General features: G+C 39.9%; 1 protein-coding gene across 3 annotated transcripts in view; it reads left to right on the top strand.

The window, feature by feature from the left end:
* B3GLCT (beta 3-glucosyltransferase) overlaps positions 1-25666 on the top strand; it is a 117406-nt gene that overhangs the window by 61924 nt on the left and 29816 nt on the right. For all 3 annotated transcript variants that reach the window (XM_049646763.1, XM_049646764.1, XM_049646765.1), the window contains exons 9-12: positions 4604-4723; positions 6411-6480; positions 13102-13215; positions 14973-15072. In XM_049646763.1, coding sequence (XP_049502720.1) covers positions 4604-4723; positions 6411-6480; positions 13102-13215; positions 14973-15072 — 404 coding nt within the window. The remainder of the gene's footprint in view (positions 1-4603; positions 4724-6410; positions 6481-13101; positions 13216-14972; positions 15073-25666) is intronic.

Consider the following 25666-nt stretch of genomic DNA (forward strand, 5'->3'; position numbering starts at 1 on the left):
GGTTTCATTCACAGGCGCATCTCACTGCCTAAAACGGCCCCACCTTTCCCTCTGTAGGAATCTGTACTTGGGACGGTGGGGTCAACCTTGACATGTGCTCCTGGCACCTTGCCCAAATAAGTACTTGCCCAAATAAGGGCACTCGCAGCACCTTACCTTCTCAGGTGTTGGAATGTGATGAAATAGCCTATTTGAGGAGAAACATACATGTAAAAAATCATTCTTCTCTCCCATAGAAAGGAAAGAACGATTAATTGAAAGTGCAGGCCTGCCTAGATATTTTTAATGAAAAGTCAACTTTGGTATAGATACCCAGGTTCAGGAATCTATTAAAAATTAAGTACACACAGAAAATATGTCTAACCCATGTGAAAGGTATGAAGATCAGTCACAATATCTAAAAGCCCACCACCTGGCTTAAGAGCTAGCCCATCATCAGTCGCTTTGAGACTACCTGAATGCAGCTTTCCTGTGTCCCCTTCATTCTCACTAGTTAAACACTTTCTTGAATTCTCTCTTCCTTTTCTTCATAGTTTTCATCATATGACTGTATCTCTGAATAACATATTATGCAGTTTTTTTAATGTTTATTTTTGAGAGAGAGAGAGAGAGAGAGGGAGAGATGGAGTGTGAGAGAGGGAGGGGCAGAGAGAGAGGGAGACCCAGAATCCCAAGCAGGTTCCAGGCTCTGAGCTGTCAGCACAGGGCCTGATGCGGGGCTTGAACTCAAGAACTGGGAGATCGTGACCTGAGCTGAAGTCGGGCGCTTAACTGACTGAGCCACCCGGGTGCCCCCATATCATGCAGTTTTGTATCCTTCTGGACTTCGTGTAAACAGAATTGCACCATGAGTATTGTTCTGACTTGAAACTCATCCGTGTTGCTGCGTGCAGCCCTACTGAACTTATTTTCACTTCCTGCAGTAGTCTCTCCTATGACTATATCAGTTTACTTATCCATTCTCCTGGTGGTGGGCTTCTGGATTGCCATGACTTTTCTGCTACTATAATCATTACTTCTATGAGCATTTTGGATGTGTGTCAGGACAATCCTCTGCAGGTGTTTCTCTAGGGCAGAGGCCTTTTAACTATTTTTTTTTTTTTTGACTGTGACCCACTTTAAAAAATACATTGTTCATTGTGACCCAACATATCAGTGTGTTGTTATTGTGTCGTTACTGATCTCTAACGTGGTATTGTTGTGGTCCATAGAAATATTTTTAGGTTTGCTTTATGGCCTAGTTCATGTTTCCTTTTCGTAAGTGAAGTAAAAGGTGTATATGCTATAATTTGGGGGAGGGGGTGTAATATTCTCTTTATTAGATTAAAGGAGAAGTAGGTTTAATCTAATAGGTTAATCTTCCTTCCTCCTTTCCTTCTTTCTACTTTTCTCTGCTTGATCTGTCATTTATTAAGGGAGGAATGAGAAAATCTTCCATAATAATGGTGGATTTGCCAGTGTCTCCTCTTGTAACTGCCAGCTTTTGCCTTTTATATTCTGAGAGTCTGTTAACTCAATGCATACAGGCTTACAATCATTATGTCTTCTTACGAATTTACCTTTATCTCTTGTGATGCTCTTTGCCCTAATGTGAATTAAATGTGTATTTAATGTTATGAATATTTCTTTACCAGCTTTCTTTTGGTGTGTGGTTCATAATTCTCTCATCTTTTTCTTACAGCCCCTTTATGTCCTTATTGATTGATTGAGAGAGACAGAGCATGTGCACATGTGAGCTGAAAAGGGGCAGAGGGAGAGAGAGAGAATGTTAAGCAGGCTCTATGCTCAGCATAGATGTCTTTTTCTTTTTCTTAAAAAGGACATATCTTTTTTTTTTCTCTCTTCCAGTTTGCCAGTCTTTGTCTTTAAACCAGGTAGCAAATTTACATTTACACTGAACATGATTACCATTATATTTGAATTGATTCCCAACACTTCATTTTATCCCTTGCCCCTCATTTTATCTGGCTCATTTTAAAAACTTCCTTACTTTCTGGGGCACCTGGCTGGCTCAGTCAGTTGTTTCCGACTTCAGGTCACGTTCTCACAGTTCGTGAGTTCGAACCCCGCATCGGGCTCTATGCTGTCAGCACAGAGCCTGCTTCAGATCCTCTGTGCCCCCCCTCTCCCTGCCCTTCACTTGCTTGTGCTCTCTCTCTCTCTCAAAAATAAACATTAAAAAAATTAAAATGTCTGTTTTTTGTTGTTTCTTTTCCCATTTTGTCCTTCTCTGCTATTTTGGAAGTTCAGTCTCTGTATCTGTACCTTACTGGTACTTACCTTGCCTTACTGTACCTTCATTTAAATATTTTAACATGCATTCTTAATAATGGCTAGTTAATTGATCACCTAAAAAAAAATTCAGGGGACTTAGAATAATTGAACTCTGATTATCCCCCTCACGATTTATATACGTTTTGTTGTCTAGCATCTTTTTAACCCCTCAAATATTATCTTTACGTAGTTAACATTTGTATGAGCTTAATTATGTATTTGCTGGGATCATTTTTATTCTTGCTGAGGCATGTCCTTCAGAATTTCTAATAGTGAGGTCATAAATTCTCATTTTTTTCCCTTAAAAACACTTCCATTGGGGCACCTGGGTGGTTCAGTTGGCATCTGACTCTTGATCTCAGCTCAGGTCTTGATCCCAGGGTTGTGAGTTCAAGCCCTGCGTTGGGCTCCACGCTGGGTTTGAAGCCTACTTAACAACAAATGAACGAAACGTTTATGTCAGCTTTGTTCTTGAAACATAGTTACCTTGTGTTTACCATCGTAGGTTGTCTGTCGTAGGTTGTCTGTCGTTTTCTCTCATCACAGTGGGGTCACTGCACTGTGTTCTGGCTTTTCTGTTATTGCTGTGGCAATTGCTGTGGGAAATAAACATCAGTCTCATGTGGCTTCTTTGTAGGTAATCTGCCTTTGTCTTTGCCTGCTTTTAAGATTGTTTCTTTGTCTTTGGCGTTCTGCAGTTTCATTATGAGATGTCTAGATGTAGACTTAAAAAAAAAAAAAAATCTCGCTTGGGATTCTTTCACCCTTACGTAATTTTGGAGATTCGTAGCCATTGTCTTTTCAAGTATGTTCTTATCCTCATTCTGTCTGCTGTCTCCTCCTGGATCTGGGCTAGCTCTCTGAACTTTTGTCTTATGTTCCCCCCCCCCCCCCCCCCCTTTGTTTCTGCTGTGCTATTTCAGATAATTTGGGGACCTTCATCTTTTAGTTCCTTAATTTTTTAAAATTTATTTTGAGAGAGAGAGCACAAGCAGGGTAGGGGCAGAGAGGAGAGAAACAGAGAATCCCAAGCAGGCTCTGCACCGTCAGCACAGAGCCCGATGCCAAGTTCGAACCCACGAGCCACCAGGTCATGACCCGAGCCAAAGGCCTATGCTTAACTTACTGAGCCACCCAGGTGCCCCGAATTCCCTAATTTTTTTATTCACCTGTGTTTAATATACTACTTATCCTAACCATTACATCTTTCATTTCAATTGTTTTTTTATTTTTAAAAGTTTTAGTCCTTTCTTTTTCAAATTTGCTTATTTTATATGATCGTTAAACACATTTTTTGCTGACGTGTGAAAGTTTTTACTTCTTTATGAAAATATATTCACAGTAATTTTGTAATCTATGTTTGATAATTCCAAGACTTGCAGTCTTTTTGGTCTGATTAAGGTTTGTCTCCTGGCTCTGGGTCATCAGCTCATGTCTTTGTGCTTTTTATGATTTTCCTCTGAGCAGTCTTGCTTGGAACCGTATCTGTGGTAATCCTTGGAGTCCTACGTTAAGGGTGTGGGTTCCCCGGGAAGCATTTGCATTTGCTTTTCCTGCTGCTAGAGGGTTCTACTGACCGCTGTAAATTACTGTTTGAAGTGTTTTGGCCCACACTGGTGGCACAAATTAAGGAAGCTTGGGATTTGATGACAGGATCTCAAAGGAGATCTGGAAATGGTTTTTCCCCTCCATCTAGCTCCAAAGTCCTAGCTTTATAGTGGGGTTTGCTCTCAGATACCTCCCACCTTAGCTGCATCATAGTCTTTATTTTTTTAACTCCTACCAGAAACAGCATCACCGGAGTCCTCTACCTACTGAGGAAAATTACCCTTCTTGTCCTTATCCCCAAGCTCTTCCTTTTGCATGTTTGTCCTCACAAGTTCCATACTTTTGTGGCAATTTAGCAATCCATTTAAAATAATTTTGAAGATACCTTATCCAACAGTTTTAGATGTTTTCAACAAGTTGGTTAGTGAAGGTATATAATTACCATACTGTAGAAAAACAGACTCCCGGTTATATTTTCTTTCATCTTTCACGACAGTATTTCACAGACCCTAAAATAGCTTCCCTGCAGTTGCGTATGACGACTTTGGCATTGTTTGGTGGTCGGAGTATGGATTCCTGTCAATAAAAGATTAGATTGGCCCACCTGAGATTACTATTTTTATAAGTAAAAAAAAGAAATCTGTTGAATATTGACGGATTGATATGGTTCAGTCTAAATGCTCTGTAGAAGAGGTGGTCTGCTTTCCCTTGAGAGATTTCGTGCTAACAGTCGTGGTGTTCGCGGAGTTCCTTCATTCATTGCTGTCTCCTGTCCTGACAGATTGCCCTCTACATCTGGGACAAAGGGGATGGGCGTCCCCTCACTTCAGTGCCCGAGTTTTGTACAGATGCTGTGAATGCCTACTGTGCTACCACGTTCCATTCTTTCCTACCACTTTGTGTAAGTAATAGAAGAAAGACTTTCTTGCATATCAAAGGAAAATCTACATGCTGTGCGTGATGTTGTCTAGCACTTTACCTGTGTATTGAAAAAACCCCAACATTTGTTATGTGCCAGGTAAAAACTACATATCATGTTTCTACTAATAACAGCCCTGTAAGGTAAGCACTGTTGTTACCCTGTTTTACGCACGAGAAGAGAAACGTACTGAGAAGTACTTGTTCAAGGTCACGCAGCGCGTCTTGGGGAGGGGGAGTGGGAACTGTGACCGCACGGACTCATTCCGGAGCCTTTGTGCAGAACTGCCTGCCACGGCTCTTTTGAGTTAGTGCGCCTGGAGTCATTTCTCTTGATGATACAGCATGTGTCTACTGGAATATCTACTAGAATATTCCTAGAAGGGTGATTTCCAACATTTCCTGTTAATACCTAAGCCTTTTCCTCAAGCCCATCTCCTCTCGGCTGGAGACCTTGATTTGATCTTACCTGAGACTGTTCAGAACTTTCAGAATGAACTGACTTGTTACGGACATACCCTTGGTTCAGTCCCCAGGATGAGCCTGAAGACCCCTGAAATTCACTAGGTTGTTGAATTCTTCCTCATAAAGGAAAATATATGCATCATCCTCAATTGTTGTCTGTTCTTCCCAAGTCAGTCATATGGAAGTCTGTGTGTTACATTTTCAAAGATGACTTATAGGTACACACACACACACACACACACACACACTGCAGTAATGGGGAAGAATCTGTAATGTTTGTTCAGTCCCTGAGGGGGAAAGCCTATCTTTCTAGACATGATGTTTGCTTGTTCTTTAATGCTCTTTTAGGTAATTTGGTGGGGTCAGCCTCCTAGTGCCTTGAGTGACATGCCAAAGCTGTGCTTAGATGTCACTCTAAACCCTCAAATGATGTTTGAGTCATGACTGAATATTATTAAAGGCCTAAGAGAGATAATAAAGGGCTCAGAAGACCCCCACGAAGCAGTCCCTGGCCTTGAGTGTAGGCTGGCCACAGTCTGCCTGTGTGCTCCCTTTCATTTGAGTGGTCAGCTTGGGCTGGGCCAGCTCAGGGCTCTGTTTTTGCCCTCCCCCCCCCCCCCCCCCCCACGAAGTGTTTGAAGTAGTCCTGCCTTTGGCAGAGGACAGGATGTTGCTGTAGCCTAGACTTGGGTGGATAATACAGGGCCCATAAAAATACTTCCAACATCAAAGTAAGACCAGCCCACAGAAGGGAGTCAGCTCCTATTTTACACTAACACATCCTCCTGCTTCTCTCCCTTTGTCAAAATCTTCACCAGCTGGGAAGAGGAAAGGGAAGGTGACTAACATTTATTGGGCAGCTATAATGTGCTTAATAAATGGAGTCATAAAAGCAGCTTGACTGGTAGCTATTCTGACCATTTTCTAAATGAGCCGACTGAGTTGAGAGCTGAAGGCTGTTGTCTGGGTGACACAGTGTGTATAGGGCAGTCTGGGATTTGGGCCCAGGTCTGGCTGACGTCAGAGGCCTTGTCAGCTCAACTACAGTTCCTGGTTTTCCCTAAAACTGAACCCTGGAAACAGGTTTGATATCCTTGACGTCGGTGAATTTCACCTCCATAGCATGTGATATCTGACATGGGTGTGAATGTGGATGTTCATATAACATAGACTCATATGTGCATATATGTTTTCTTGTCTTTTAGGGACATCCAGTGAAGAAAGAGGATATATTTTTCGCAGTAAAAACATGCAAGAAATTTCATGGTGATAGAAGTAGGTTTTGTGTCATTCATTTTTATTGAACTTTTAAAATCCAAGCTGCCTTTAAAAAAAAAGTACAGACCAGATACAAACTCAAGAAAGGGAGAATGAACACATATATTGAAGTGAAAAGCAGTTATTTAATTAGTACTCCTCATCATACCATTTCAGTCACCAAGATCAATTAGAAAGGATAGTTTTGTATTGAAACATGAGTGTCCCTAGCCCTTCTGAATACTGTTCAGAGCAGTGTTTTAAATTGGAAATGGGAAATCTCAGCTGTGGTAATCTCGGACACAATGTGTGAATAACAATCCATTTTGCAGAATAACGTCCTATTTTGTCCATGCACCGTCTCTGAACTGTACGAAGAATGTTAGAGGGGACTTCAAGGTGAGAGAATGCCAGTGAAGGATGTTTTCTTAGAGACTAATCCTTCTTTTTACATTTCTGTTGGATGCACACATTGGAACTTTCAAAGTAAGATACGTATGTGCTCACGAGAAGATTATGTTACGGAAAAGACAGCAGGTGGCTTATACACAGTGGTCCCTTCTTAAGGAAATCTTGGCATGCAGACGAATGTTGTTTTTATTCAAGTTTTTGGTGTCATTACAGAATTCTACTAAGTTATGGTGATAATGTAAAAGAAAAAGCCCACCCTAAATATAAGTAGACATAATTTTTTTCTTTTTTCGCCTTATTTCAAGCTGCACTTTTCTGAAATTGAAAATTAGACAGTCTTTTGCATTTTCTAATTTTAGCATATATTTTAATTTTTTTCCATGAAAAGACTGTCGATTTCATGAAGAGTGTGATATTTATGTAGAAGAGATTTCTAAACCAGCTGTCGTTTTCATGGGATTGGAGCGATGGGGGAAGTTCATTTATATAATTTATTTGATAATATGATTCTTACAAATTATGTTTTAAAGGGGAACATTTCCCAAATAAAAGAATATTATTATTTGGAATTCAAGTATTGTTTAAGATATTGACATTAATTAAAATCTGGTTATGATGAACAGTTTCTTAAAAGTACATAAGTATAAACATTCGTGTTTACCTAAAATAGCCACATAAAGTGCCAGGTCCTATTAAATCGGCCTAATATATGCACTCATTATGCAAGGAGTCCTAAAGGCTATTAAAAATCAACATAGTGTCAACATTGTCATGATTCACAAATTTAACCTAGATTTAATACCCTTTTTCCTTTTTGAAAATCAGGAAGGGCTTTTGGGGACAATTTTTGACATATCTTACAAAAAATTATCAAAGGAAATGAATGAGGCGACTGCTTTGTTTATTTATTTTTTTTAAGCCAGCAGAAATGTTCAAATTGATATTATTTGATCTTGAAGCTGCACTTGGGAGTAGTGACTGCTTTCATAATATTGATGTTAAGGACGGTGGCATAGTCTCTTTTGAGACATTTTTCAACGGACAGTAAAGCAGTAAAATTAGGGACCATCCCTGTTGTAGTTTTCATATTCTACAGAAATGAAAAAAAAAAAGTGTGCTAACTTAATAGTTTTGAATAATCTAGTTTATTGCCTTCTTGTTGGCATAAGCTTGAGGTCATCTTTTCAGGTCTCCGTCAAACGCTTTTATGTTTGAATTTTAAGTCAAAGGTCTTTAAAAATGACAAGTCTTCAAAGCCTGTTAGGAGCGTTGAAACCAAACCTCCTAAAGCTGGATGCGTTGATTGGCTGCTATGAATTTGGATCCGAGGACACTGCAGCCTGAGACTTAAAAGGTAGCATGAGGCTTTCACAGTTGGCTTTCCGTGGCAAGCCATCTTTAAACTTGGATGTTTGTTTGAAAAGGTGGTCTAAGGCAGCAGGATTCTAGGGACTTTGACGTCCATATTGCCTGATGGAAGTGAGCCTGCTAGGCCACGGGGCTCCTTTCCTTCTTTTGGGCGGCTAGTCTAGCCACCAGTGGGTCCAGAGAATTATGCAGTAATCGTATTAGTTACATTGAGAACACCATAGTAGCTGCTTCTGCTGACCTCTTCTGCATTTTCTGACGTGTTTTTTACGTACGTTCTATCGTCTGCGTTCATATTGACAATTCCACATGATGTGGTAATTAATGTTGTTATTCCTTTGATACCGTAGAGAAATCAGAGTGTGGGACAAGACGCAACTGGCCCACGTTCTTGTAGACTATTGAGTAGGAGAGCTGGGACTCGGGTTTTCTGGCTCCAAATCCCAAATTCTTTCTGCCAGAGCACAGCTATAGTGTAATCTCCTTGGAGGTATTACAGTCTTAACACTTGATAAATAGTATTTGATATTCATTTTGACATTCTGCTAGGCCCAAGGTCATTTTTGACTTGGCCAGAAGGTGGGAAAGTAGGCTTTTTATTTTCAGTAGCAACGGGGATAGCCAGGAACTGAAATCCACAGACGATCTCAAAGGTAAACCAAGCTGCTCAGACAGGGATGAGAGTCTACAGTAAAGCAGAATATATAGACTGGGGTGGGTTTTTTTCTTTTTTCTTTCCCTGTGCACTTTGTGGTAGAAACAGTGAAGTTACAAAGGCCAAACGACAAGGGGAAGAAAAACATAGATAAGACTGTGTATTTATCTTTGGAAAGCTGAGAGTCGGCTATACTGTTAGTGACGTATCTGGTGGCCGGTTCTCACTTGTGGGTGCCCTGCCCCTGGATGCAGCAGACCCTAGCGACGCCCCCCACCCCAGCTCCTTATAACGTTGGCCACATCCAGGATGAGGGATGGAACTTTCTCTTCAAGGCTCCAGTCAAGGCAAGGGAAATATACACTGAACTCATTTTTTATATTCTCAATGGAGAATGGATAATAAAGGCAAGTCCCAAAATTAAAAAGAAATTATTTTACATCTTGTACCTTTTTGGCCTAACGGTGAAACCAACATTTATGTAACTGCTTTGTGCCTGGATTTTGATTTAAATGAAATAAAGCATTCTTAGGACACAGCAAAAAATATATTCTATCTTTTGGCTTAAGAAAGAAATACATATTGACACCATCGAAATAGCAACACGCTCTTGAGACGCACGCAGTTAGTGGGGTTTGAAAGAAACTTTAAAAGTATTATATAAAGCAAATTAGGCATAGCCTGTAAAATTATGTTTAAGCAAGGAAAAGGTCTCTGGAGTTTTAATATTCTGCTTGTTCACTTCCTCTTGGGTTATGTGTGTTTCCCCTGGGTGACGTGAGCTGTCAGAAAACGCAAGGAACTTTCTTTGCACCATTTGGCCCTGCCGTTCCTGTGCGTGTCTTGAGTGTCTCGTGGCAGCCACTGTTTTGTTCATCAGGTGGTGGGTCGTGAGATGCTCTCCTCCTGCAGCCTCCTCTGATTAAAGAGGTAAAATTGCTATTTGCTCAGCCTTTAGTTCCTTTGCACAGCTTCGTGAGCACCTCAAAATAAATTTTTTTCCTTTCAGACTGGAAAACACAAAACAGCCACCCACCCTATTATCTTTACTGCAGTCATCTTGTCTAGAAGAGGCGAGTCTGAACAAACTTATCGAAAGGAGCGTATGGTAGCTGGCCGTTGCGAGTAGAGAGGCTTCCGGGTACTGCGGTACCCTCTGCTCATTTAAAACACGAGGCTTGAATGAAAATGCAGCCAGACAGAAGGCTATGCCGCGCCGAATGATGTGATTCGATTAATTATGAAAGAGAGGACGGGAGTCAGGTGCTGCCCTCCCCCTCCCCCGGCCCTCCCCCTGGCTGTTGAACAGATAGCGAGGTTCCGGGCTGTTTTAGATGTTGTTGTTTGAGAGCAGCCTCGAGGCTTGCTTTTCAGTTCTGCGTGTATCTCCTCTTTCAAAGCAAGAATGATAACACACCCTTGGGGGGTGTGTCTCTAGCCCTCCCCTGAGGAGAGAGGAGCAGTCAGGGTCTTGTCATGGACGTGCATACAGAGAAGAAAGGTCCATTTGTCCGTTGAAACTAGCAGATTTCCTAAAATCAGGAGTCCTTCACGTTTGATTGTGTGGTAGTTTTCGCACGGGGTTTCAGTGTCTCGTTCATTTTTCACTTGGGATCGGAGTTTTGCAAGTAAATTCACCGGGGGTAAAAATGTGTGTTCTGTGCCTCGTAGCGAGACACATCTCCTCCTGCTTCGAGTCTGTAAAGCCATGTGGAAGATTTATGCCATCTGTGCAGTGGGGTTTTTTTTAATAGTAAAGTTTTACTTTGCTCCAATTTTAAGTTATCTTGTGGCAAACCTTCTTGAAAGAGGCATTCACTAGTGTTTTATTAGGTGGTAGAAAGCAGGCTTCTCTGTATCGAAAACGAGATAATGGATCGCGTGACTATATTCAACTATTTTCTCTAAGTTCAATGTCTTTAGGAATATAGCACCTCAAAATAGAATATCTTATAAATAGAACGAATTCAGCCTAGAATTCAAACAATGCCCAATATTTTAGAATAGAGCAGTATTTTAGAAGTTTTAGGTAATTCGGAATCAGCCCCAGTTGAAAATAAAGGCTTTACCTGCGGTTGCAGGAGACTTAGCCTTAGTTTTAAATTCTTTACCAGATACGACAAATGCCTCAGGAGTTATAATGATCAGGGGACAGGCGATAACAATTGTTGAATGCTTTAGGGATAATAGAACCGTAACACCTTACTGTGTTAAAATGGTGGCAACAGTCTTGTGCCAAATGATGCCTTGCCTTTTTGAGTGAAACCTTCCTTTAACGCTAGTTCCACAAATGGCCCTAAGCCTTTTGTTGGAACGTCTACAAAATTCAGTCCTCATTCAACTATTTATCGAGCACCTGCTACATCCCGGCCACCGTGCTAGGTGTTGGAGAGGGAGGTAATTCTTACCTTCAGTGAAATTTCTGTTCCAGCAGTTTCTAACAAAACCTGAAAGCAGGTAGTTGGGTGCAGCAAAGGACTCGCTCTTGATTTGAATAGCCTTTAAATCAGCCAAGAAGAAACACCTGTGCTGTTTAATAAAGCCACTGGAGCAGACAGGAGCCGAGGGCTAAAGGCTGAGGACCGTGAAAGCAGACTTTGCACAGCTTGCAGCACTGAATGCTGGGGACTGAGGAAAATTCTTGACCTTTCCTCACAGCTTCTTCCAGAGTCATGCAAGGGAGGACATTTTACCCAAGCGTGAACATTTAGCGGCTGCAAGCTGCAGGGAGCCCTTTTCCGGGGTAAGTCCTCTGCTTGTGACATGCAAACTGCCACTGCAGTGCCAAGGTGAAGATTCTTATTGTGCTGGAACTTGAAAGTAGAACAGAAGAGGATTTTTTTCTACCCGCCCCCCTCCACCCAAGCAGCTGCATCTATTATTATGCATCTTCTCTATTATTATGTTATCTGTTATTTATGCATCGTTGTCTATTTTGACAGGAACAAATCTCTGCCTTTCTGATTGCAGAAGAATTACATTTTAAGATCTAAAAGTTATTTAGTGGGTTGCAATAGGTAATTTAGAGGTTATAACAAATGTCCAGAATTCACAGGTCTTTCTTAAAAGCTGGCGAATAATGAATAAAATGGCGTGCTTTGGTATTTTATATACAACGGCTGTCTGAGTTTGAGTTTGTTGACACGCATAGCCAGACACTTGGATTTGGCATTGCGTTGGGAGTTTTTGCATACGTTTTTATTTGGGCTGGGAAAAAGGAAAAAGAGAAATGATCTGATAAAAGTCTCAAAATACTGACCTGAAGATTTAAATTCTTTGCGGTGGAGAGTCTTAATAAATTACCAGGGTTTAAAATCTAGATATGATGATTTTTTTTTCTATTAAAAAACAGAAACCTCTTCTCAAAATTTAAAGATGCACAGCCACTAACTAAAACACAAGTATCTAAGGAAATAATTACTTATATATTGGGCCAAGTGAATTAATGTCACATAATCAGGCAGAATTCCATCAAGGGTGGAGACAGGAGATGATTAAAGTTAGCTCTGAATTACAGACAACCTGGAAAGTTTTCTGTGTTCTTTTTAAAATTTTATTAGAAATTTATCTGTTAATGATAGAGGTCAAAAATACAGTAGTGGTTCTCAATATTACTTCTTCCGCACTTTTCAAAAGTGCAACACAAGCCTGTTGGCTATTCAGTGCAGTGACTCTCAGTGGTAGGGTCGTGCCCTCCATAGGATTGCGTGGTTCTGTTAGTGTGTAGTTTGAGAAGCCTCCTACCCTCATTGTAAGGGAGAGAGCTTTGCATCTCAGCCAGAAACAAAGAATATTCCCATCCCGTAGAGGTAATTTTATTCCTCACCCCTCTGAGAAGCATTTTAAAAATCCAGTTGTGAATAGTAAATGAAATAGCCTATGGGGAAAAGAGGAAAATTAAACACAACAGTATTATCAGACTAGAAAATGTATCATTACATGGACGTGAGAAATGTGGAGTCACCAGGAGTGAGAAGTATTGGGCTCTAAGGTACACTAAAAATGTCTCAAGAAGAGGGTTCTATCCACCTGCTGCCCTTGACAAACAACCTGATATTTCTCAGGGTGGGAAAAGCAAGCACGTTAGAATACCTGAAGAACAACAAATAATGGTTCTCTTCCTTTATAGGTGGTAATGCTGCCCTTCTGAGATTCTAAGCTTCCTTATGTAACTGTGCCAGTGACTGTCACTCCTCTCATTTCAGTCCCCATTGTAAAGCAGACCTGGGCAGGACAGGCAAGTCTCATTGAATACTACAGTGATCACGCAGAAAGTTCTATTCCTACGGTAGATCTGGGGATTCCTAATACAGATAGAGGTGAGTCCTTAATTCTCACTACTCTTATTCAGAATGTCCATTCTGGAAAGAGAGTAAATTAGGATGAAAATGAAATATCTTAGAATTACTATGATTTTTGCCTTACGTAAGTTTCACTTCCTTCCTCCCAACGTCTTTGCCCAGGGATATGGACCAATTCTCTCAGATTAAGAGCTGCTTTATAAGTACTAAGAAAGGTTGGAAGTTGTTGGGCCATATCAATACGGAGCACATGACAATTAGGATTACTTAACAGATTTTTTTTTTATACCTTCATAATTCATTGTGACCATAATGGAGTGTCCCCAGTTAATTTATCATCTTTCCACACAAAGCTTCTCCGCATTGAATTTAGCAGCTTAACCTGCCAGGATTGTTCTATGCCTGCTATTTGCCAGCCCCAGAAGCTGGGAGAATAGGAACGAAGCCGATGGTTTCTGTCCTCATGAAGCTTATGGTCTAGCTCACGTTTTGTGTGTAATTGTCGCGTAGTGTTTACCCACGTTTTGCACTGGTTATGTGTGGCGTAAGCTCTGTGATATTCATGTATTTTGTTAATATTTTAATTAGTGATGATTGGTAGTGCACCGGTTTTTCTCTTCAGATTCTGGCTTCAAATTAAAAACATTTTTTATTTCAAAAAAATGCAAGTAGAAAGCTGGCCACTTTACCTGCAGATGCTCTTTGTTCATCTCACTTTTTATCTAGTGTTCCTGTCACACTCTTTTCTTCAGTTTCTGGTTCCCCATACCCTTTTAGGAGTAGAAAAAGAAGTAGTAAGTTGATTTTCTTGTTCTAAAGAGTAATTTATCTGGATTATTTCATGGTCATGTCTCTCATAATGCCTTGATTGATAATGCACAGAGTAGAATCAGATAAGCCATTCCTGTAGTTATCAATTCTTCTGACAAGGTTACATATATTACTGAGTCTGTCTGTTGCTTTGTTTCAGAAAAATGATTTTAGACTGAGGTTTTTTTTGGTTAAGCTTGCTTTTTAGATTGCAATTTAGGTTGCCTTTAATATTCACTTACTCGTGTATTTCTTATTCGATTTCTTCTTTTGTGTTTAGTCTGACATTATTATTGCTATTCCTATTTTGTCTTGCTCCAAAAGGAATTTGAGATGGCCTTCAAATAACGGTTAAAAATACATTAAGCGACTAAGAAAAATGAAAACAAAGGTCACATTGAGTGGTTTACTATTAGGTAACATTAGCTTGTTCTCTCTTGTGTCACCAAATATTTTGTTGCAATCTGGGGTAGATTGCTGTTTACTGATTTGAGTTCTCTTCCCAAGCATTTTATTCTTAGCTTGGGCCCCAGCATTTTCCATTAAAGCAGTGACGTTTGTCTGTTGGCATCTGAAGAACTGTAACTCAGTCCACACTGTACTTTTAGGGCAGAACCTACCACATGAGGCTTACATGAGGCTTACAACTTTGTCTGGAGTGGAGGTAACTGGCCCCGCCTCCAATCGGCTCAGTGACCTTGTGTTATTCCTGTCTCTGGGTCCCCTGATTTCCCATGTGTGAAGTACATGGCTTAGACTTCATGATCTCTAAAGCTCCCACAATGGTTCACGAGGCCTATGCAAATTACAGAAAGCTAATTTTTTAAGTTTCTAATTATTCCTGTGTATGTCAGCAGTTAAGCTTTTACTTTTAAAACCTTGAAACTATAAACATGTTTAAAATGAGTTCTATATGTATTTTAAAGAAAATATTACATTGTAAGTTCTCTTTTTGCCTTTCCTAGGTCATTGTGGAAAGACATTTGCCATTTTGGAAAGATTTTTGAATCACAGCCATGACAAAATAGCATGGTTAGTCATTGTGGATGATGACACATTAATAAGGTAAGGAGCCCTCATCATCCTAGGGTGGCTTTATATTCTACATATATTCAGAAGCTAGGATGGGTACTTCTGCTTCTGGCCAAGATGGAGTAACAGGGACTAGATTTACCCTCACGTTTGAAACAATGCCCCAAAAAGGACAAAATATATGAAACGAGGGGTTTTAAGACCCTGGACATTAGGCAACAAAGGACAGTAACCCATGAGACATATGAGATGTATGAAGTAAGTTCTATGACAGCCCCAGCTAACTGCCTTAAGAGAATGTAAATAGCTGCTGAGGGAAGGGAACCCAGTTGGAACGTGGCCAACTCCTTGAGTTGAAGAGATGATGCTGAGAGCCTGGGGTGACTGAGACCCATTAGCTTGCAGGACAGGGCACTGGAGAGGGAGAGCTGCACAGAAAGAACACTGGAGATCTGTGGGGGCTCCCCTCAAATATTCAGTTGAGTATTGATCAGTGCATACATGTGAGGAAACTACTGGACGCTGGGGAGAGAACCAGCCAAGATGATGAGAGGGGATGGCGCCCAACACTCACACAGGGCTGAGTAGGGTACCTATTTCCACCAGCCAGACTGGGAGACCCTGGACTCATAGGGTGTTGGGTAGAGTAGATAGCTATTTCCCACTATTAAAGCAAGATACTTCTATATCTAAGTATTGCTTCAGTCCTGCCTAAGAGATCTTAAAAGACCAAACTGTTTCCAGGTAACTAGTCTGCATCCAAGAACAAAGCTCAAGATTTAGAGAAGTACCAAAATATCCATCACCCAACAAGGAATCACAATACTTGGCATTCAATCAAAAGTTCCCAGACATGGAAAGCAGCAGGAAAACGTACCCATGCTGAGAAAAATCAGTTGATTGAAATTACCCCAGAAATGACAGCGTTAACTAGTTATTTATAACTACAAGTTCTGTTAGTTACAGCTTAGTAACTCTTACATTTATTCAAAAAGGGACATGGAAGGTATAACCAAACTGAACTTCTAGAGATGAAAACTACTTTGAGGTGAAAAATCCATTGGATAAGATTAACAGCTAATTAGAACTTGGAGAAGAACGTATCGGTGAACTTGTAGATATTGCGATGGTAACTGTCCACAGGAAACACAAAGATAAATAATTCAAAACCAGTGAACAGAACATCACTGCGGTGTGGGACAACGTCAGGTGGCTTTGTATGTATGCAATTTGGAGTCCCCAGAAGGGGCATCTGACAAATATTTAAAGAAAGATTTTCAAATTTGATGAAAACTATAAACCAACTGATCCAGACACTGATTCCAGATCCGTGAACCCCAGACACTACTGTGAGTGTCCAAATGGAGCACAATCACCTCCAAGAATGGACTCTTCCAGTAACATCGTGTGTAGCATTTGTTAAATCTCTACTTCACTTGTGTCATCAGTCCTCAGTACAGTCATGTTTTGCCACATGTTCATTTAGAGTTTCTTTTTTTGTTCATCTTTACCAGCAATAATATCTAATTGCCTAGTGAGGTCTTAAACGTGTTTTAGTTTGAGCTTGTCACCTTTTCCTTGCGAGACTCTCAAATCATCCTCAGTTGCATGAACTCTTCTGGCTTCTCCTAAGTCATGAAGCTGAATAATTATAAGACTGAGAGGTCAAAAATTCAAAAACTAAAAAAAAAAAAAAAAAAGAAGAAGAGGACAAGAAAAGGGAAAAAGCAAAACTAGAATTTTAGACTCAGGAAAGAAAGAAAAAGGCAAATTCCTCTCTGAAGTTATGACCAAAATATCCAGAAGTAAACAAATTCAAATGAGAATTTAATAAGAGACATGGATAAAAACTAGGAAAGCCTTCTAGAAAATGAAAATGGGGTCTGTTAGTTAAAAGGGTGAGAAAAAAAGTGGTTAAAATGAACATGTACTGAAGTCCAACACCTGTATAATTGCAGTTCCTGATTGAAGAAAATAAAACATAGAAATAACACTTAAATTACCAGAATAAAAGAGGACCTTAATGTATATGTTAAAAGGGCCTACCTGGTGGGTGCCATGGAAAATTGACCTGGGATCATCCACCTCTTCCCATAGCTTGACAAATCCAATAGATTTTGATAACGTCCTCTGAGTCTTGTGGCAAAATGATGAAAGAACAAGAAAGTAAGCCTGGCATCGGAAACAGTAGAGGAACATGTTAAACTCAAAAAATGGTGAATCATAAATTTTACATACAGCTAAGATGCTCTTCAGTATCAGTAGGAAATTTCTTAATGTCCACCAACTAAATGAGTAGTGTGCACATGCATCCTTCGTGGGGAATGTATTAGAGAAAGAACTTCATGCAGACAAGAGAGATGAAATTTGGGCAAGAGGACTGATGGTGAATATTTCATATATTTAACTGTAAAGTTAAAACAGGGTTGGGGAATAGGTATATAGTTAGGGGAATGGTATATAAATATAATATGTTTTGACAAAGTAGAAAGTATGTAACTTTAAAAAAATGGAAAGAAAAAGGAAAGTAGGATAAGATCATGGCTTATTGTATAGCTAGTAGATGGGATTCAAAGGATACCGTGTAAAACTGACAGATCTTAATACTATTAAATAGGAAAAACACAATAGGCATAAAAAGTTAAACACAAGATAATGGGGGGAAAACTTCCAACAACAAGAATATTTTTTAAAGCAAAAAGTAAAGAAACACAGTAAATAGTACATGTATAATTCAAACCCAAAGTAATTTCAGTGTAGAGACCAAATATAGAGTTGTGTCACTAAATGTGAATGGGTTTAACTCACCTAAGAACTTTCAGATTGGTTCATAAAACAAACCCAACTCTATACTTTTATAGAAAAGACATACATAAAACAGTCCTTCAAAAGTGTAAAAGGGATGGATAAAGAATTGCCAAGCCAATGAGAATTAAAAAAATTCAATTCCCAACTCAAAAAAAACTAGAAAAGAATAAAAAAGCCAACCCAAAAAAGCATATGGAGGGAAATAAGAAAGATACATGTGGAAATGATGAGGTAGAGAAAAAGACCAAATTAATGAATGAGAATTTTGTTTCTTTGAAAAAATTGTATTGAATGCTTTTCTCATTTAATGGTATCTATCGCCTGGAAATCAAAGTGCACAAGAATATATTTAGGAACAAAGGGGAAATAAACATGCCTGTGTCTCCTTATCTTTCCATAAACAAAATGAGGGATGGTTGAACCATGAGGTTGGTTTCTAAAAGGACTGGGTGGAAGAAGAGGATAGATGGAGTAGGGGAGGGTATGACCCTACTGAATTTATCTTTTACTTTAGTTGATTGGGAAAGCATGCTCGTATTTTACAAATTTGAAAATAAATCAGTAAGGACAGGATTAAAGTCAGGACGGAGAGCAAGCTGAAACAAATGGACCCGACTGTGTTTCGAATGAAAACATAATCCCACTGAAGGAAAACTATGACTGATGCAAGTAACAGTGGAAGACCATATTTATAAGCGTACCTTACGTGTGGGAAGAGGTGAGGAATGGCAGGCAAATCCTGAATTTGCAGTTAGTCTGATTTTTGTAGTGGTGTGGTAAAGCAATTCTGCAGTTATTTTAGGTACACTGGAGGATTGAGCAAATGGTGTTGGAACCTAGGGTTGTGCAAGAAGGAAATTGTGCAAGAAAGAAAATATGGATATGGAATCAGGCAGGTCAGGAGGTCTATGAGAGGAGATTGCAAGTGGAGACATTTCTCACAACTCATAAGTTTTGTCAGACCCATGATTTCTAACGTATGTGTACATGTGAGCTTCCTAGTTCTTTCTAGAAAAGAAGACTAGAAGCAGATATCCCAGTAGCACTGACCAACTAGGGGGCACTGTGGTGCCGGCTGCCCCACTGAAAGGAACCAGGCCTTCCCAGAGAAAGTGTGGATTCTAATGCTGAGGCAAGAACATTTGGAACATTCTTCACCCCCCGCCCTTACTTTCTGGTATAAAAAGAAAAGTGTGTTTTAGGAGGACAAAGAAGCAGGCTAGAGTGGTTTCCCATTGGCCAAATTTTGGATAAGCATCATATAATTAAGGACAATAATAAATTATGAACCATTAAAATTAGGAATCCATGAGTTCATGCTTATAAGAAATAGAAAATAGGTAAATAGGTAAAAATAAATCGGGGAGAAAGGTGGTATCTTAGAGTGGGCACCATAACAGAATACCATAGGCTGGGTAGCTTAAAACAATAGAAATCTATTTCTCACAGTTGTGGATGCGGGGAGGGTCCAAGATCAGGATACTGGCAAGGTAGGTGTCTGAGGCCTCTTCTCTTGGGTCTCTGTGTCCTCACATGACCTCTTCTTTGTGCCCCACGGAGAGAGAGCTCTCCAGCGTCTCTTCTTACAAGGACATTAATTCTATTGGATCAGAGTCCTACCCTTAGGACCTTATTTAACTTTAATTACCTCCTTAGAGGTCCCATTTCCAAATATAACCACACTGGGGGCTCTGGCTTCAACATACAAATTTGGTGTGGGCACAATTCCATGCCTAGCAGGTGGGCTCTTGCTTGCAGGATAATGAAGAGTTGTGACTCGTAAATGTGGAGGTCGTGATGGGGTGGGAAAAGCCATCACTTTGTAACCATCATAGTAAAGATTAAAGTAACAATCATTAATTGACGCTGAACGACGGGTACATTTTAATGAGGACAGGATATTTGCTGGTGTTAAAGCGTCTGCCCGGAGACTCTCGGAAATAGCAATGGAAAAGCGTAAGATGTGCGGATGACATAGGACCCCCAGCTCACCTTGTCGCATGGATACACCTAGATACCACCCACGTCCATGTAAATAACCCAGAAAAGGACCCAACGGCTGACAGAACAGAATCTTCACACTAAACATAAAGAGGCCACAACAAAAATGGTCGGAAGGGCAGAGATGCAGTCAGGACCCAAGCTGACCAATGGGGCTGTCCATGGGAGGGCCACTACAAGCATGGAGAAGGGAGAGGAACGGACCCCACCCTGGGCACCCCAGTATGAAACTACCTGCACTGGGAAGATGAATCCCCAGAACACTTAGCTTTGAAGACTAGAAGGGATTGACATCGCCTGTCTTTACAGTCAATGGGGCTTAACACCTGGCCCTTTAAATTTCAGAGGCTCAGCCCTGGGAGAGCTGGAGTCCCCACCCTTAAGAGACAGCATAGCAGCCCCACTGAGATACAGCATAGAAGCAGCAGTGTGAAAAACACCTGGGAGAGAGAGATTTATTAATCTCAGGATGTGTGCTGGAGGGGCAGGGATCTTTAGGAGACTTCTCTAAGAACAAAAGAGTTGGCAGTCACCATATCCCTCCCCGCCCCCCATCCCACCAGCCTAGACCCATGGACGTGTGCAGAAACCAGCACAGTGCTAACACTCTCTGTGTAGTTTGCTAACCATCTGCCAGCCCTGTGCTTTTGTGCAGACTGTCCCTCCAACCAGGCCTTGGCAGGAGTTCTCTAAAACAGCACCAGGTCTCCTCCCATAGCAAACTGGAGTAGACCTTGCTAGCAGTGTAGACGCATCCCCTCCACCCAGCCCACGGTAAGTCCATCCAAAGTGGTGCCACAAGCCTGGAAGTGTGCGAGCAGCCCCAGTGGGGGCCGGCACCACTCCAAGGTGACTCCCGCCCCTGGGAGAGGGTAAGATAAAAACACACCAGTTCTGTGGTCCCAGCAGTGGCCTGGGGACAGACAAATGGTCTGACTGTGGGCCCCACCCACCAACAGCTTCCCAGGGGATGATACAGGGAGAGTGCCCTGTAGCTCAGTGCTACTGCATCTCTGGCAAATCCCTGGTCTGACCCAAGTCATGCCTAAGGCAGCCCATTAACAACTAGCCCATTAACTAGCCCATTAACAACTGAGGGACCAAACCCTGCCCACAACAAACAGACAACTGGGCTGAAGGCAAAAGCAGCTCAGCCACAACAATACGGTGCATACAACACACAGACGAGACAGCCCTGAAGTTCAAGGTTCTGCTGAATAGGGGCACTGCACTACAGGGTGCCACAGGACCTAGTCTTCATAAGGCAACTACTTTGAAGATCAGGAGATATAACTGTATTTCCTAGTACACAGAGATCGACACAGAGAGTTAGACAAAATGACACAGGAATATCTCCCAAACCAAAGAACAAAATCCTAGCAAGAGAGCTAAATAAAATGGAGATAAGTAATATGCCTAGAGAATTTAAAGTAATGGCCATAAATATATCCACCGGACTAGAGAAAAGAATGGAGGAGCCCACCAAGACCATCCACAGAAAGAAAACAAAGAACCAGAGATGAAGAATTCAATAACAAAGTGACAATACACTAAATGGAATAGTAGACTAGAGGAAGCAGAAGAATGGATCAGCAACCTGGAGGACAGAGTAACGGAAACCAACAAGTTGAACAGGAGAGAGGAAAAAATAATAAAATAAATGAAGGTAGCTCAGTGACACCATCAAGTGTAATATTCACATTATAGGGATCCCAGAGGGAGAAGAGAGTAAAGAGGGCAGAAAATTTATTTGAAGAAAGAATAGCTGAAAACTTCCGTAATCTAGGAAACAAATCCAGAGGTGCAGAGAGCCCCCCCCAAAGTCAGCCCAAGGAGGTCCACACCAAGACACATAGAAATTAAAATGGCAAAAAAGAGAATTTTAAGAGGAAGAGAAAAGAGTGACTATATCATGCCACTCCCTTCTGGCCTGCAAAGTGTTACAAGAAAACAACAACAAACCTTCAGCCAAGAATACTCTATCCAGCATGGCTATCTTTCAGAATAGAAGGACAGATAAAGAGTTTCCCAGACAAAAGTTAAATGAATTCATCACCATTAAACCAGCCCTATAAGAAATGTTAAAGGGGATTCTAAGTAGGAAGCAAAGACCATAAGCAGGAGTAAGAAAAGTAGGAAACACAAAAGTAGTAAAATTAAGTGTATATTAAAAAAAGAAAAAGTCAAGAGATTAACAACAACAACAAAAATGGATATTAAGTATTATACTATAGGCCTGAAATTGGGGAGGGGGGGAGTAAAGATTTAGTGCTTCTAGAATGTGTTCAAACTTAAGTGACCCTCAATATAGACTGTTATATGCATAAAATGTTATACATAAACCTAATCAAATAAATTAGTAATGGATATGCAAAAAATAAAAGGAATCCAGGTGTATCACTAAAGAAAGCTAGCAAAATGATAGAAGAGTACAAGAAAGGAACAGAGAAGAACTACAAAAACAACTATAAAACAAAATGGCAGGAAGTATATATCAATAATTACTTTGAATGTAAATGGACTAAATGCTCCAATCAAAAGACACAGGGTGACAGAATGGATAAAAAAACACACCCACTGATCTGCTGCCTACAGGAGACTCATTTCAGACCTAAAGATACATGCAGATTCATAGGGAAGGGCTGGAAAAGCATTTATCATGAAAATGGAAGTGAAAAGAAAGCCATGGTAGCAATATTTATGTCAGAAAAAAAGACTTTGAAACAAGGACTGTAACAAGAGACCAAGAAGGATACTACATGATCATAAAGGGAACAATCCAACAAGAAGATGTGATAGTTGTCAATAGTTATGCATCTAACATGGGAGCACTCAAATATATATATAAAACACCTAGTAACAAAGGAAGTAATTGATAGCAATACAATGATAATAAGGACTTAAACACCCCACTTACATCGGTGGGTAGACCATCCCAACAGAAAGTCAGTAAGTAATCAGTGGCTTTGAATGACACATGGACCAGATGGAACTGATATATTTACAACATACTATCCTAAACCAGTGGAATATGCATTCTCCAAGTGCAGATGGAACATTCTCCAGGATAGCTCACATGTTAGGCCAGAAAATAAGCCTCAACAAGTTCACAAAGATTCTAATCCTATTCATCTTTTCCAACCATAACACTATGAAACTAGAAGTCAACCACAAGAAAACAAAATCTGGAAAGAACACAAATACATGGAGGTCAAATAACATGCTACTAAACAATAAACAGGTTAACAACAACAAAAAAAGTAAAAATATACATGGAGACCATTGAAAACGAAAATGGTTGGGGTACCTGGGTGGCTTGGTTGGTTAAGCATCCGACTTTGGCTCAGGTCATGATCTCAGTCCATGAGTTCAAGCCCTGTGTCAGGCTCTGTGCTGACAGCTCAGAGCCTGGAGCCTGCTTCGGATTCTGTCTCTCTCTCTTTTTCTCTGTCCCTCCCCCACTCGTGCTCTCTCTCTCTCTCTCAAAAATAAACAAACATTTAAAAAAAAAAATGGTGGTCCAAAATCTTTGGGATGCATACAAAAGCTGTTCTAAGAGGGAAATTTATAGCTATATTGGCCTAACTCAAGAAGAAGAATCTCAAACAATCTAACCTTATAGCTAAAGGGGCAAGAAAAAGCAAAATTAAACCCCAAATTGGTAGAAGGAAATAATAAAAATTAGATCAGAAATTAACAAAATAGAAACTAAAAACATAGAGCAGATTATCAATGAAACCCAGGAGATGGTTCTTTGAAAAGAATAAAATTGATAAACCTTTAGCCAGACACATGGAAACAAACAAAAAATCAGACTCAAAATCAAAAATGAAAGAGAAATAACAGACTATAGAAATACAAAGTATTATAAGAGACTATTATGAAAAACCATATGCCATGCTGAACAACCTAGAAGAAATAAATTCCTAGAAACATACAACCTCCCAGAACTGAATTGGAAAGAAATCGAAAATTTGAACAAAGTGATTACCGGCAAGGAAATTGAATCCCAACAAACAAAAGTCCAGACCCAAATGTTGAATTCTACCAAACATTTAAAGAAAAGTTAACACCTATTCTTCTCAAACTATTCCAAAAAATAGAAGAGGAAGAAAAGCTTCCAAATTCATTCTATGAGGCCAGCATTACCCTGATACCAAAACAGATAAACATGCTAGAAAAAAGACTACAAGCCAATATCCTGATGAACATAGATGCAAAAATTGTCAATAAAATATTAGCAGACTGAATCCAACAATACATTAAAATCATTCACCACGATCAAGTGGGATTTATTCCCAGGATGCAAGAGTGGTTTGTATTTGCAAATTGGTAGGATATATCACATTAAGGGAAAGGATAAAAACCATATGATCATTTCAATAGATGCAGAAAAACCATTTGACAAAGTACAACATCCACTCACGATAAAAACCCTCAACAACATAGGTTTAGAGGGACCATATCTCAGCATAATAAAGGCCATATATGAAAAATCCACAACATCATACTCAATGATGCAAAACAGCTTTTCCTATAGGATCAGAAATAAGACAAGGATGTCTACTCTTGCCACTTTTATTTAACATAGTACTGGAAGTTCTAACCACAGAAATCAGACAAGAAATAAAAGGCATTCATATTGGTGAGGAAGAAGTAGAACTTCCACTATATGTAGAGGACATAATACCCTATATAGAAAACCCTAAGACTCCCAAGAAAAAACTACTAGAACTGATAAATGAATTCAGTGAGGTCACAGGTTACAAAAATCAATGTACAGAAATCAGTTGCATTTCTAGACATTGATGAAGTAGAAATTAATGCCATTTATAATTGCACCAAAAACAACAACAAAAAAACAAACACCTTGGAATGAACTTAACCAAAGAGGTGAAAGACCTGAACTCTGAAAACCATAAACCACTGATGAAAGAAATTGAGGACACAAACAAATAGAAAGATATTACATGCTCAGGGATTGGGGGAACAAATATTATTTAAAGGTCCATACTACTCAAAGCAATTTATAGATCCAGTGCAATCCCTATCAAAATACCAACAGCAGTTTTCACAGAACTAGAACAAATAATCCTAAAATTTGTATGGAACCACAAAATACCCCTAATAGCCAAAGCAATCCTAAGAGGAAACTAGAGCTATCACAATCCCAGATTAAGATATACTGCAAAGCCATAACAATTAAAACCTGTAAGGTACTGGCACAAAAATAGACACAAAGATCAATAGATGAGAGAGCCCAGAAAGAAACCCACAATTATATGGTCCATTAATCTACAACAAAGGCAAGAATATGCAATGGGAAAAAGTCTCTTCAAAAAACGATGCTAGGAAAACTGGACAGTTAAAATAATGCTAATAATGAAATAATGCAAAAATAATGAAGCTGAACCACTGTCTTACGCCATACACAAAAATAAACTCTAAATTAAAGGCCTAAATGAAAGACCTGAAACCATAAAAATCCTAGAAGAGAGCATAGGTAGTAACTTTTATGACATTGGCTATTGCAACATTTTTCTAGATAGGTCTCCTGAGGCAAGGGAGACGAAAGCAAACATAAACTATTGGCGACTTTATATCAAAATTAAAAGCTTCTGCCTAGCAAAGGAACAATCAACAAAATGAAAAGACAACCTACTGAATGGGGGAAGGTATGTGCAAATGACGTATCTAAAAAGGCGTAGTATCCAAAACATATAGAGAAGTTTTACAACTTAAAACCAAAACCACAAGTAATCCAGTTAAAAACTGGGCAGAAGACATGAACAGACATTTCTCCAAAGAAGACAGATGG

The sequence above is a fragment of the Panthera uncia genome, assembly GCF_023721935.1.
Source record: "Panthera uncia isolate 11264 chromosome A1 unlocalized genomic scaffold, Puncia_PCG_1.0 HiC_scaffold_16, whole genome shotgun sequence".
Taxonomy (NCBI): Eukaryota; Metazoa; Chordata; class Mammalia; order Carnivora; family Felidae; genus Panthera; species Panthera uncia.